Below are 15,439 nucleotides of genomic sequence, written 5' to 3'. Positions count from 1 at the left end.
ATGTCCACATTTCAAATAGTTATAAAACATGTGAAGTGATATAACAATAGAAGGTCAAAAATGTGAAACAGGTTTAGCATAGTCATATTGCGTTGGAAAAAAAAAAGGTAGAATTACACTATTTAGTTACCTAAATTAATTTACAGGGAAACGGGATCCTAGAAGTCCTCCGACGAACCAAGTGCAGATAATCTAAAGGTGGGGAGTGCATGTTTTATTTCTATCTGTTCTCTTTAATAAGAGAATGTGAGGTAATTAGAAAGTATGCAATGCATTCTGGACTGTTCTGCTAGTTGTCCCAAGCAAGACAAATAGAAATGCTTCAGAAAAGAAAGGCCTAGTTGAGTATTTGGGTAGAGGCCCCCCTTCAATCAGCTAGTCACTAAGTGGAAATCTCATTATACACTGATTTTGTAGAGATGGATTGATCACGCTGGAGAAAAGGCTCGTTGCTGAGGTCGTGTCTCTTCCATGTTTCCTCAGCCTCCTCTGCATTTACTGAGTTAGGTCCTCAGAGTGGCGAAGGAAAATAAGTCATTTTCCCTTCATAAGTATCATTGGATGATTCCTCTATGTTAATTATATGAACCTTATAATAGTTAAAGATCTTTTTAATTTAAAAAAAATTTTTTTCATCTCAAAGAGTTCTCAGTCCCCACCCCACACGAGGTACCGTGAAGGGGCACTAAAGTGCATTTTGATGTAGGGGGTAGAGCTTAAAGGTGCTGTCCAAGCTAAGAACCAAGATGATGCTGTTTAAAAAAGAAAGGCAATTCCTTCTACCTCCATCTCTGGAGTCAGCTGAGGGAGGACAGTGAACTAGACTCTCCCCAGAGGATTGTCCTAACTCTTAACTTTAGAGAAAACTGTGTAAGGACCTGCACATATAGAATCATTTATTTGTCCAAAATAGCAAAAATAGGCCTATTTCACCCTTAAGAATTTGCAAATCTGATCAGTCATGATTATAAAAATGTGAATGGATTCCAGATGCAATCCATGTGGGCATGCTCTGTGGAACTAGCTATGCATCTTCAGCTTGAATGAACATGCGGCTGTTCATTTTCATCAAAACATGACTTCTAAACTACCATAAATAAAATACACATGGAACAATTAAATCTTTTTCTTACAATAATTACTTTTACATTAAAAAGTCACCATTATCTTCAGATATATCGAAAATTAGGACTCTAAATCTTATTATTTCCCAGCCTTAGTTAACAATCTTGCACAGGCCCGATAATCCAAAATTTGGAGCTCTGATCTACACAGATTGGCAGGTTTCACACAGTTTGACAGGTAGGCAACTGTGAGATATGCATTTTAAAATTTAGCATTTTCTATCAAAACAGTCTGAAATCTTTTAAAATCCCTACAGAGACTGTATTTGTGCAATGCCACAGTCATGTGGCTAGAAAGGAAAAAACAAAATACAGTCTGGAAGATTAACCATCGTCCAAGTTTTCTTGGTCTTCAGTTTAAACAATGATGAGCCCAGGAAATCCAATTAAATAGAGTGCCTTAAATAGGAGAAGAGTTGGTCCTAGAATAATTTAAGCTACTAAACAGGGACTGTCTCAACCACGGGTGATTTGATGCACTCTTCATGCAATATGCTCTTTTCTGCAAGGCTCAAAGAATTTTCAGCAGGATGCTCTGAAATGTGACTGTCACCATTCAATGTAGAGACAAACCCTTCCTGGGAGGGGCCTTTCAAGTATGAGTGAAATTCCACTTGAGGGTGACTGGACCTGTGTTCGGGATATAAACTATTGCAGGGCACACCGCTATCATTTTCGGAAGAGGAGCAGCAAACGATTACAGAGGGGTTGGCAGCTGGGTAGTGGGAGGCACCATAGGCCTCTTCTGCTTGTCGGGCATAGTCAACGAATTGCTCCGGGGTCATGGTGTAAGGCACCAGCGAAAGGGTACCGTTTTTGACAGTGTCTCTTTCAGAATAGTTCTCAGAGATCTGATTTGGAGTTCCTGGAATGTGGCTATCTATTTGGTAATACAGAGTTGAAGAGTTGGCATAAAAAGAAGCATTCTTTGCGTGGCTTTCGTGAACGGCAGTGCCATCAGAATAACAAAGAACCGAAGGAAGAGGGACAACTTCGGCATGGGTGCCTAAACCTTCCACGAAGCCATCTCCTTTGTCATCATCGTCATCCTCCTCCTCCTCTTCCTCTTCTTCTTCCTCCTCCTCCTCGTCTGACTCACTAGGTGCCAAGCTTTGCGTGCTAGAATCTGTGACTCCACTGCAAAAGCTGCTCCCATCCTCCTCTTCTTCCTCCTCCTCTCCTTGGCAATCTAATTCTTCAGCCGACTGCAGGTGCAGCACTGCAGCCTGGGGTTCAGTTTCAATCTCAAAACCGTCTGCGATTGAATATTCTACGGAGTGAGCGACAGGGCCCATGGAACTACTGTGAGCACTTATCTCACTGTGGCAGCCATTCAGCGTGGGGATTTGCTGCTCTCGGTTTTTCTCCAGTTCAAGTTTCATTATTGTGTGCAAAAAGTGAGTCCGAACACGGATAGGATTAAATTCAATTCTACCTGCTGTGTTACTACATCCTTCTTTAGTGCAGCCGCACGGGAAAGACATACGATCCACCTTGGAAGGAAGAACACAGATTAGCACCATGGAACTATTACAAACCCAGTAAAAGCCCAGAACCTTTCAGCAACTTCTTTGAATTAAGTAATCCACTTAATTCCACGTATGCCAGAGCAAATGACAACCAAACTTCAAATAGAAATGAAAAGGGGAAAGTGAGGGCTTAAAACATAAGAGTTAACTGCTTTTTATACCTATATTCAAAATAAAAATGGGTTATGGGCATAAGTGTGTATTTTCAGTTCGCTGACCCACTCCATGGCTTTCTTCCCTTTTTGCTCTATTCCCCACTTTCCCTTCCCTCCATTTAATTTTGCTCCCATGTTTTCAATGCTGCTGTCTTTCCCCCAAGTTCCTTTTCTTTCTGCTGCATCCCAGCTCTTGTGCCTGATTTTAAACAAGCAAACTTACTGTACTCCTCTCCACATGCTATTAATCTAACCTATATGATGTACCCCACGTTAACTTTTCCTTTTGCTTATTATAAAGTTGCTTATCCCTTTGCTTATTATAAAATGGACTTACACGACTTAGCATCATGCACCCTCACAATGTGCTCTCGTTTGCTTACCTTCTCATTGTTTGGGGTGCTTGGTACATAGTTGCATGTGTGTGTACCATACTGCAGGGCTGCAATGGATACGCACATTCATGACTATGACTGGTGGACTCATGTGTTTAAGTCCTCAATCCCCCCTTCCCTCCCCATTCCATGAGATACAATCTTCTTGAGGGAAGGGCATGTACGTTTCATCAATATTCCAAAACGATTTTGGTGATTGGACACTGGAGATAGAGTGATTGGGTTCAACAAGTTTTGGACTGACCTCTTCACTCAGGTGAGAGGTGGAGTTCTGGACAATCCAAGGGTACTCATGAGAGATTTGCCAATTGTCTCAGATTCCACAGATTAATCTGTATGCAGACCAGAGTATAGGCAAGAGAAGAAAACTTGCTCTGTCACCTTATCCAGCCAGGGAATTTCCTATGCTAAAGAAGAATAGGCAGACTATTCTAATACAATCATCTTGGCCCCAGTAAAAAGTATAGCAGATATTAGAGCCAGAATTTGTATCTGTAATTTTTTATTCATGAATCTCTTTTCTGTGAATCCATCTTAAGCAACTGTTTAGCAGATAGGCACTGCCCTCTTCTTTTGCCTACTTGAGTTGCTTTCCTTATTGAAAAAGCCAAGTTTCTACATAAAATAGTGACACTAATCATAGGGCACCAATGATGTTATAAATGAACGGGGACAAGGAAATTATCTGGTTGCCAATCATCAGGGTTTGGTAAACTTTTTATTTGCAGAGGTCAAAGGAGTAAATATTTTACGCTTTGTGGCTCATATGGGCTCTGTGGCAAAACCACAATACTCAATTCTGCTATAGGAGCAAGAAAGCAGTCATAGGCAATATGTAAAGAAAAAAAATGTGGCTGTGATCCAATAAAACTCAAAATCATGTGGCAAGGTTGGATTTGGCCTGTGAACTTACAGTGTGCCAACCCCTGGCCTAGTTCAGCTCCTTCATTTTAGAGATAAAAAAAGTAACCCAGAGGGTTTACCTAACTTGCCAATTTCATACAGTTGGCAAATAGCAAAGATGGGAGTACAATTTCGTTTTCCACAGTCTCAAGCTAGTAATCTTTCCACTAATCCAACCATCTTTAATCAATCATGACTTTGTATCCCATGGATGGATCAAAAAATACACACTCCAGTGTTAGGGATGTCATGATATCCTTCAATGTTGGTAAAAAGCTGAAATAAGGTGATATAATACAAGAATCCAAGATAAACTAATTTTAATTAACTTAGCTGCTACTTGGGTTGTCTTTCAAATTATATCTTATATGTATAAGCATTTTATGTATTCCCATGAATGTCCTTAAATTAGTCTTTCTCTCTTCCTGAATTATGTCTTTCTCTCTTCCTGAATTACATGTTTTGCCTTGCCACAAAATTTTCTTTTACATGTGGGAAGCTTCATTATAGGTACCATGACTGCCTCCTTAGGGGGTGGTAGACAATGTTTTGTCTTTTGATGCCCTGAAATCTCAACCCTTACCTGGCACTTAATGCCAGCCAGGCTGCAGGTGCACGTGTCTGGATCACAGAACACTCGGCAGTCACAGCCACAGTCCTCTCGTGAGAGGCGGATGGCTCGGAGTTCATGCTTTTCCTCCACGTCAATCTTTTTCACTCCAGAGGCACGCAGCAGAGCTCTTCGTTTTTTTGTTGGCAAAGGTTGTAGAAAGAAGTACTCGTCTACCTCTGTGTTGTCCAGGTCAATGTCATCATCAGAAATGTCATCCAGTGTAAGAGTGCTGGCTTCTTCTGATTCTACTGTGCCATTCTTAGTCATCTAAAAACACAAAGCAGCAAATAAGAGACTCATTAAGGGCAGGGTACAAAATCTCTATGTCTTTACTGGGTGAGAATGAACTGTTACATATCATCATGTCCCCCGTAATCAACAAGTGTTTGTTAGATCATTTTTTTTAATTCTTAGGAGAAATCACAGAAGGAAAATAAAGGCATCGAAATGTTAGGTTTTTAAATGTACTGGTAACAGAAGACTGTTAATTGGAACTCATAACCACCTAATGTTAGGAGCTACAGTTGTTGGAGCTTTTAGAGAGTGCCACATGAAAAACACCAAAGGTTACAAATGCTCATCAGTGAAAGCTATCTTTAGACACAGTTCACAATAGGCACCTCCAATGATGGAATAAATGCGTCCTTGTTCAGAGGTAATAGCATCCTTGTGGAAGCCATCACCACCTAACTCAGCAAATATGTTGTCCTTGAAATAACAACTATCTTTTGAGCTCCAGCAAAACCATGCACCAGGAAATAAAGGTGTGCTGCACTGTGCTACAGGGATTACAGATACAATTATTCTACAGAACATTCCAGGAATGAGGGCTTGATATAAAGTAATCAGTCAGGTCAGTGTGCTCTTAGTAAGACAAAGAACAGAGGGTAGGGCCCGCAAGGTCTCAGCAACCAGCAACTGAAACAATAAACTCTGCCCTCAGAGGAGTTCACACAAACCCTCACCCAAAACGGTACCTTCTGCATAATAGCTCATGTGGAAAGTGTCTCACACACCCGTGACTAGTCTGCTTCTATTTATATTTCTTCTCTAAATTAATCTCATCCATCAGTAAGCCCTGAATCAGTATTTCATTTCTTACTATTATATCATGTTATGTTTCCTTCATTAAAAAGCATTGAGAAAAAGAAGTTTTCTCTGAATACGAGCAAGATACCTATCCTGAGGAGCAGCATAGAATTAATGCAGAAACTCCATGAGAAAAATCATAGAAGTTCTAAATACAGAAGGAATTTTAATTCTTTCATATTTAAATTTATTACTTCCTAAAATTCATTAATTATAATTATTACTAAGCTTGGTGAGCTTAACAACAGTTCATCCATCATACAGTTAAAATACTTGCAACATCAGACATCATTGTCTCATCTTTATGGGAAAAAGTCTAAGATTTAGATAAGAAATTTTATTGGAAAAAACCCTCTAACTGGAAAACTCTGAATGTATTAAAAAACAAATAGAAGACTGGACTTTGCCCTCAAGCAGTGAAACTTTCACAGAGGAAATAACACAGTAGCAAGTGTATGTTAAATATATCACAAAGGCCAGGTGCAGTGGCTCATGCCTGTAATCCCAGCACTTTGGGAGTCCAAGGTGGACAGATCGCTTGAGGCTAAGAGTTCAAGACCAGCCTGGGCAACATGATGAAACCCCATCTCTATCAAAAAAACCACAAAAATTAGCTGGGCATGGCGGTGGGTGCCTATAGTCCCAGCTGCTTGGGAGGCTGAGGTGCAAGGATCACTTGAGCCCGAGAGGTCGAGGCTGCAGCGAGCCATGATTGCACCACTGCATTCCAGCCTGGGTGGCAAAGTGAGATCCTAGAAGTATTTATATATATAAATACTTTATAAGGTATAAATATATATATACTTCTGAATGTTTCAGAGCTAAAATCTGTGATCATGCAAAGGTACACACTCCTCTTTATTGGGTTTTGTTTCTTGGTATAATCCAACATTTATTTCCTTCCTTGGCATTTCTTTACATATGTATTGTTTAAACTGTGATAGTCACTAGTAGGATGTCACGTTGACTGGTTGTATTTATCATTTTTGTTAATTGTCATTTGTAACAAGCTGCATGTTTCTAGCTGTAAAGATCTGATTTTCTAATGAATTCAAGTGTATAATTGCCTAACATACACTCAATCCTCTGTGATAGGTAAAGCTGTAGTAACAGAAAGGAAGTCTTCCCTTCACTTTGGTTTGTTTTCATTAATTCTTGGCTTGTCTCTGTGAACCTCAGCAAGCTCCTGACTCCTCAGCACATGGAGCAGGACTTGGGTAGCATGATTCACTTTAACACTTCTTACTTAATCTCCACGTTCTGTAATATTTATGCTTACTTGTGCAGTTGGTAACATTACAACAACAAAATCTCCATTTTATATCAACAGAGATTTATTTATTTTTTATTTATTTATTTATTTATTTATTTATTTATTTATTTTGAGACAGAGTCTCGCTCTGTTTCCCAGGATGGAGTACAACGACATGATCTCAGCTAGCTGCAACCCCAGTCTCCCAGGTTCGAGTGATTCTCCTGCCTCACCCTCCTGAGTAGCTGGGATTACAGGCACCTGCCACCATGCCCAACTAATTTTTGTATTTTTAGTAGAGATGGGGTTTCACCCTGTTGATCAGGCTGGTCTCGAACTCCTGACCTCAGGTGATCCACCTGCCTTGGCCTCCCAAAGTGCTGGGATTACAGGCACGAGCCACCTCTATTTTTTTAAATCATTGTTACCAGCCTAAGTTTTTTAAATGGTTGTTATCAGATAATATATGAAAACTAAAAGTCAACATGTAAGGTTTTAGCAAACATTTAAAAACATACCAAAATTTTCAGGGCAACATGAATAACCAATTGGCGCCTAAGAATTAAAAAACAAACAACCGTATCTCATATGAACTGCAGCTTCAGTTTACTCCAAATATAAGTGCCCTGAGAAATAAAATCTGCATCTCTTGTTCCTTCATACTAAAATCATAATAAGGAATTTCATTTCAAAATAAAAATTTAATTAAGAATCTGGCCAGCTGCGGTGGCTCATGCCTGTAATCACAACACTTTGGGAGATGGAGGCAGGTGGATCACTTGAGGTCAGGAGTTTGAGACCAGCCCAGGCAACATGGCAAAACCACATCTCTACTAAAAATACAAAAATTAGCCAGGCATGGAGGGGTACACCTGTAATCACAGCTACTCAGGTGGCTGAGGCATGAGAATCGCTTGAACCTGGGAGGCAAAGGTTGCAGTGAGCCGAGATCACACCACTATACTACAGCCTGGGTGACGGAGTGACGCCCTGTCTCCAAAAAAAAAAAAAAAAAGAAAAGAAAAAAAAATCTAAAAGAACTACATACTCTTTCACTCTTGCTCAGTAAACTATAAGTTTTCTAATCTAGATTTTCAAAATCTGACATTAACATTGAAGTGAGCTGATAGGGTTTTCTCTTCATCATCTCAATATCACATCTATCATTTCTAATAAAGACTGGAGATACTCTAGCTTAGGCTGGTCACTGGCCTATCCTCTCCTCACAGTTTCTGGTTTGGTGTGTAGCCTTCAAGACACATTGCTAATCCCTGCTATCCCCCTGAAGTCCTTCCCCAGTCTTTTCCTCCAGTCTGTGCCCATTTGCTTCTTTAAAACCCAGGCCAAAACTACTGAGTTTAAATGCTCCTTAAAATGAGAGCACTACATAGATTATTTCCAAATGCATTTTAGGGGAAAAAGTCAATGAGCTCCCTAATTTTGTCCACCAATGCACATGGATTACCCTCTCAAGAGCTAGTGCAAATAAATGGAGGCAGTCAGCCAGGACTGCCTCACTTACTCTTGCTGACTCCTTTCCTCCGTGATGCATGATATGGTTTGGCTGTGTCTCCAACCAAATCTCATCTTGAATTGTAGCTCCCATAATTCCCACATGTTGTAGGAGGGACCCAGTAGGAAATAATTGAATCATGGGGGTGGTTTCTCCCATACTTTTCTCACTATAGTGAATAAGTCTTATGAGACCTGATAGTTTCATAAGGGGAAACCCTTTTAGCTTGGTTCTCATTCCCTAGTCACCTGCTGCCATGTAAGATTTGCCTTTCGTCTTCTGCTATGATTGGGAGGCCTCCTCAGCCACATAGAACTGTGAGTCCACTAAACCCCTTTTTCTTTATAAATTACCCAGTCTCGGGTATGTCTGCCAACAGCGTGAGAACAGACTAATACAGTAAATTGGTATCAGGAGTAGGGCGATGATGTAAAGATAACTGAAAATGTGGAAGCAACTTTGGAACTGGGTAATAGGCAGTGGTTGGAACAGTTTGGAGAGCTCAGAAGACAAAAAAATGTGGGAAAGTTTGAAGCTTCCTAGAGATGTGGAGGGCTCAGAAGACAGGAAAATGTGGGAAAGTTTGGAATTTCCTAGAGACTTGTTGTATGACTTTGACCAAAATACTGATAGTGATATGGGCAATCAAGTTCAGGCTGAGGTGGTCTGAGATGAAGATGAGGAACCTGTTGGGAACTGGAGCAAAGGTGACTCTTGCTGTGCTTTAACAAAGAGGCTGGTGGATTTTTTCCCCTGCTCTAGAGATATGTGGAACTTTGAACTTGAGAGAGATGATTTGGGTTATCTAGTGGAAGAAATTTCTAAGTGGCAAAACATTCAAGATGAAGCAGAGCATAAAAGTTTGAAAAATGTGCAGCCTGACAATGCAATAGAAGAGAAAAACCCACTTCCTGGGGAGAAATCAAGCCTGCCACAGAAATTTGCATAAGTAACAAAGAGCTGAATGTTAATCACCAAGACAATGGGGAAAATGTCTCCAGGGCATGTCGAAGACCTTCACAGCAGCCCATTCCATTATAGTCCCAGAGGTCTAGGAGGAAAAAATAGTTTCCTGGGCCTGGTCCAGGGCCCCCCTGCTATGTCCAGCCTAGGGATGTGGTGCCTTGTGTCTCAGCTGCTCCAGCCATGGCTAAAAGGGATGAAGTTACAGTTCAAGGTGTGGCTTCAGAGGGGGCAAGCCCCAAGCCTTGATAGCTTCCACGTGCCTTTGTAAGATATGCCTTTGACCTTCTGCCATGATTGAGAGGTCTCCCAGCCACATGGAACTGTGAGTTCATTAAACCTCTTTTTCTTTATAAAAACAACCCATCTTCATTCACAGAGATATTCATTTTGTCCATTTTTCCTCTTGACATGATGCTACCCTTAAATGTCTTTTTTTTCCTATCTCAAATAGAATCATTAAATGTTCAGACTTTAGTTAGTCAAATGCAACTTCCTTATTTCATGCATTAATGAAACTTAAATTAATTGTAACTTCTCTAAGACATACTTATAGAGCCCAATTTCCTGACTCCTCTTTCAGTATGCTTTTCTTTATATCTCACAGATAGATTACGAGTTTTCTACGGTACTCAAGACAAAGCTGGGAATTTAACATGGAATTAAACACAATGTGTCTAAAAGCTATTCTGTTGATAGGATAACCAGTACTTTCAAATGAAAGGTCTCTTCTCAAGTAGATACTGCCTATCTAGGATTTGGATTATTTCTCCTGTATTGTTTTTTTTCTAGTTTTTTTTTTTTTTTTTCAAAAAATTAATGTTGCCTCCCCAAGAGCTCAAAGCAAGTCTGCAAAAAATGTGATTTAAAGAGATTACCAAATAGCCTTGACCCTTAAACCTGTTTTTATTTCTGTGTTTTCTTGAGTGCGAAAGAAAGAGAAATTGCAGGTGGGGGTGAAAGAGAAGTGGTAGAAACAGATATGACATAATATTAATAACAGCTTTTGGATCTGTGTGCCAGGCACTGTTCTAAACACTTTACCTGCATTAGCTCATTTAGGATCATATACATCTCAAGAGGCAAATACTATCATTGTATTCATTTAACTGATGAGGAAAATGAGGCACAGGAATGTTAAATAATTTGCCCAAGATTGCAAGTAATGAGGATGTGCACCAAGTTACGATCCTACTACGTGACTCTACAGCTTGTGCTCTTAAAAGTAATAATAATTACATATATCTACTCTTTTAATACACTTGACATGTACTGAACAGTCTTTTATGATTATCTGGAATCAGACATTAGGTGTACTGGTGCACAACATACAGCCCTTGATCCCAGTGAACTGGAGTAAACAGACAAGGAGTCTAGCAATTTTAACCCAGTTCATAAGGATTTCCTAGCTTAGGGTGAACACAGGGCATTTGAGGGTTATGTAGGAGAGGCACCTACAGGTGGGTCTGGCAGTGGGGTGACGTGGGAAGGCTTCAATGTTCAAATCTGAAAATTGGGTAGCAGTTAAATGAACAGTGGTGACAGAAGGCATTCCATGCTGAGCAACAATAGTTTCAAAGGCCTGAGACAGGACAGGGTATGATACAGTCATTGACCTAAAAATTATCCAGATGATTGAACTTGTATGGGATCACTCCCTGTCTTGGTCCATAATTGAAGAGCTAAAAGTAGATAAATAGCAGTTATTCAGAGAGAAGTTCTTCTTTGCCATTTGGCGTAGCTAGTTTACAGGTGATGAATACTGACTTAATTTATGATTTGACTTAATCATCTTTATTTTATGTTTATCCTATCTCTGTATGCATATATCTATGTTGTACTGGAAGGATCTCCAGGTCAAGGCCCCTGCATGTATATATGTGTGGGGTGGGCATATGTGAGTGGGCACGCATGCACATGTTCCAATGATGACACTTTAAAGGCACTTAGTTCTTAAGCCACGGTGTAAACTTGTTCAGTCTCACTACAAATAAAACCACTATAACTTTTTTTTGACAGATGGAAACCAAACATCTTAATTTTGCAGATTTGTATGCACTGATAACTATGAGAAAACCATTCCCAAAGCCCTACAGCATAAGTTATTTTGCCCATCTAAACACACCTGACGGATGGGACACATTACTGTCAGAATCAGTGGAGTTTTTCTCAGACAGCTTTGAGTCAAATATAGGGATCCCAAATAAAAATCAAGGCTCAACTTTTTGTTGTGTTTTTACCATATCATGTGAATGAGTTCTTCCATAAATTTTAATGAGATAAAATTTTTGTTGCCATCAAGGACCCCAAAACGCCTAATTCAATTCAACTAATAAAATGATTAGAAAAGGGAAACAATACTAAAAGTATAGATTGACTAAAATGCCAAGGCAAAACAAAATAAAACAAAAAAACAAAAATAAAAACACTTCTTTGCAGCACTTGAAAGGTATGTTTGCTAACAAAATTTTCTGGTCATTACTGAATTATTCACACGTGTGACAAAGAGCGATTTCCAGAAACAAGAATGTGAAAAACTACTTCAACTTCACAAACACTGATTACTGCATATTATAATAAAGATGATGTTGAAAATGACCTAAGCTGCCATATAGTAAATACTAGCCATTAAGGTCCATATTGTATATAAATTATCTCACCTAATTTGCATGACAATCTTATAAAGTAAATTTTTTTGTAGTTGAGAAAATTGAAGCTTGGAGAATACAATTTGCCAAAGTCTAGCTAAATAGCCAATTAGTGATGATGCTGAAGATCAAACTTAGGTTTATTTGATTCCAAAGCTTGAGCCATGCTTTCAAGACCAGTTGGAGTAAAAATTCTTATGAGCAATGGTAGAAAAATTGAACAAAAGGGGAAAAAAAGATAAGGTTGCAGTACACTCTAAGAGCTGATCTCAGTGCTGTGGGGCAAGAGACAAAAGAGCAGAACAAGCTTCCCTAGAAATAGTTCACTTAGAAATAAAAGATATGGGCCGGGTGTGGTGACTCATGCCTGTAATCCCAGCACTTTGGGAGGCTGAGGTGGGCGGATCGCAAGGTCAGGAGTTCAAGACTAGACTGGCCAACATGGTGAAATCCTGTCTCTACTAAAAACTCAAAAACTAGCCAGGAGTGGTGGCAGGCACCTGTAGTCCCAGCTACTTGGGAAGCTGAGGCAAGGGAATTGCTTGAATCCGGGAGGTGGAGGTTGCAGTGAGCTGAGATCACAGCACTGCACTCCAGCCTGGGCGACAGTGAGACTCCGTCTCAAAAAAAAAAAAAAAAAAAAAAAAAGAGAGAAAGGATATGATTCAGACACAGAAAGCGAGAGGTCAGTAACGAAGAAAACAGAGAGCAAACCAAAAATACAACATCTCACCAGTTAGTATTTCCTTAGGGTCCTACTTTGTGGGCATGTGGAGGTGGCCTTTCTAATGGAGATGACATCAGAAAAAGCTGATTGAAGCAGGTTGAGCTAATGTATTACTCTTTTGATTTTCTCAGCTGACTTTTAACTTACTTATCCTGGCCTGAGAAATCTGTATAGCCTGTGGTCTAGTTTTGTAGTACTATATTAGCTTTGGTGATTGATTTACTGTTTATCTCCCCTATCATACTGTGAGCATGTTGAGAGCAGAGACGACATCTGTCTCATTTACCAGTGTATCCTTTGCCCCTTGATAATTACCAGTCCCATAGTAATTGGTTAATACATCTTTAAAACGAATAAACGAATATTCTTAATCACTATGGTATATTGTTAAGCACTATACTAGGTATGGGGGTTTATAGATATACAACAGCTCTGCCATATCAGGAGGTTCCAGTCTGCTGGGGGAGATGAGCATGTAATAAATATGATATAATGCGGTAAGAGCACAAACATACATGCAAGTTATTGAAGTGGTGGGGAGGAAGAGAGAATAGACATGAAAAGGAAGGCTAGGTACAAAGTCACAAAGCAGAATTATTTACTTCCTATTCTGATTCCAGAGTCTTTTTCAAAAAGAAAAACCTTCAAACCAAAAATGCAAGAACAGGCATGTCAGGAAGGATTTAAAACAAAAAGGAGGTGAGGAGACAGTGAAAGAGGACTCAGCTGTTTTATGGAAGAATCTCCAGGCCCAGACAATTCATGGTTTCAGGCAATGAAAAAGCTTGAGGTTATGGTTGTGCAGCCTAACAGTTTTGAAGAGTCATAGAGAAAAGAATTAAAAGATAATCAAAGTGGGAATAATTTTTTTTTTTTTAAAAAAGCTAATTCTGGGTAACAATATTCTAGAAAAAAATACTTAAAAAGATGGTCTCCATACATGTGACAAAAAAAGAGCAGTAATTATTAGACTATTGCCTAATTTTACTATAGGGAAAGTGTCCACTTTTCAATTAAAATTCCACACAGAACCTTAATATATGGAAGATAAAAGTGAGAATGAGATCTGCATCTTGGGCTTTCTGCCCTGGCCCCTAATCTCAGACCCCATGGATTACAGTTGGAAAACCAGTGCTCTAGTCCTGAAAATTTCCTTTCTCTCTCTTTTCTTTTCTTTTCTCTTCTTTCTTTCTCTCTCTCCTTCCTTCCTTCCTTCTTTCTTTCTTTCTTTTTCTTTTTTCTTTCTTTCTTTCTCTCTCTCTTTCTTTCTCTCTCTCTTTCTTTCTTTTTCTCTCTCTTTCTTCCTTTCTTCCTTTTCTCTCTATCCTTCCTTCCTCTTTCTTTTCTTTCTTTCTTTCCTTCTTTCCTTCTCTCTCTCTCTCTCTCTCTCTCTCTCTCTCTCTCTGAGTCTCACTCTGTCACCTGGGACCCAGGCTACAGTAAAATGGGACAATCATAGCTCACTACAACCTTCAACTCTAGGACCCAAGTGATGCTCTCATCACAACCTTCCAAGTATCTGGGACTACAGGTACATGCAACTGCCCAGCTAAATTTTAAATCATTTTGTAGAGAAGGGGTCTCACTATGTTGCCGAGGCTGGTCATTAACTCCCAGCCTCCAGCAATTCTCCGGCCTATGCCTTCCAAAGTGCTGGGATTACAGGTGTGAGCCACCCTGCCCAGCCGGAGAATTTCTTATTTTGTCTCTAAGATAAGAATTTAGTTCTGAGAATTTCCCATTCTTTCACTCTGAAAGAATTTTTTATGCTCTTCATGTGAAAAATGGAATGTAATCTGATTAATAAGAATATGGTTGGATACACGACTTTTTAGTTAGCTGAGCAGTAAAAGTGCCTCTAAGGCCAGTGATGCTCAGCCTTTTTTGTACCACCAAGGAGGTCAGGAATGAAGGATACGGCATCTATACATCCTATCAGTAGCAGTTGTGCACCCTGGCAATGTTTCTCCATGGAGGTCATCGTGGGGTGCTTCTCCTTTTACTCTTGAGGATAGCTACCTTGAGAGGATATCCTAAACTTGGCCTTGTTTTGTTAAATGCAGTTTTCAGTCCATAACTTGGATGAAGACCTAAAAGGCAAGCTTATCACATCTACAGATGACAAGACCAAGTTTATTGAAATTAAATGTAACAAAACTTGCTTAGTAAGAACAACAAAATTGATTACAGTCCAAAAGCCACTATATCCTTAGTGTATTCTATGGAAAGAACATCCAGAACTTGGGAGTAGATAATGTAACATATTCCTGGAGCACCATGTCCAGATCAATCAAGTACCATATTATGAAGGAGAAATAAATAGCACTGTATCCAGAGGAGGGAAACCAGGGCAACAAAGAGCCTACAAGCCATGCCCTGGGATGATCAGTGGAAAGAACTAAGGACGTTTAATCCTACAGAACAGAAACACATAGAGCCCACAAGCTTTCTTCAAATATTTGCATGCCCATCACCATTGCTTTCAAACAGCCAGAATTCAGAAAATAGGGAAGATTTACTGTGTACCT

At 39.6% G+C, this 15,439-nt stretch overlaps 1 protein-coding gene across 2 annotated transcripts in view; it reads right to left on the bottom strand.

The window, feature by feature from the left end:
* Nucleotides 1-624: 624 nt before the first annotated feature.
* The window catches only part of CSRNP3 (cysteine and serine rich nuclear protein 3), a 217,838-nt gene continuing 203,023 nt past the window's right edge, over nt 625-15,439 (bottom strand). For both annotated transcript variants that reach the window (XM_025404840.1, XM_025404839.1), the window contains 2 exons: nt 4,690-4,986; nt 625-2,617 (listed from right to left, as the gene is read on the bottom strand). In XM_025404840.1, coding sequence (XP_025260625.1) covers nt 1,565-2,617; nt 4,690-4,986 — 1,350 coding nt within the window. In that variant the 3' untranslated portion in view covers nt 625-1,564. The remainder of the gene's footprint in view (nt 2,618-4,689; nt 4,987-15,439) is intronic.

This window comes from Theropithecus gelada, chromosome 12 (genome assembly GCF_003255815.1).
Source record: "Theropithecus gelada isolate Dixy chromosome 12, Tgel_1.0, whole genome shotgun sequence".
NCBI lineage: Eukaryota > Metazoa > Chordata > Mammalia > Primates > Cercopithecidae > Theropithecus > Theropithecus gelada.
The sequence above is the reverse complement of the archived record's forward strand: the minus strand, read 5'-3'. Positions and strand labels throughout refer to the sequence as shown.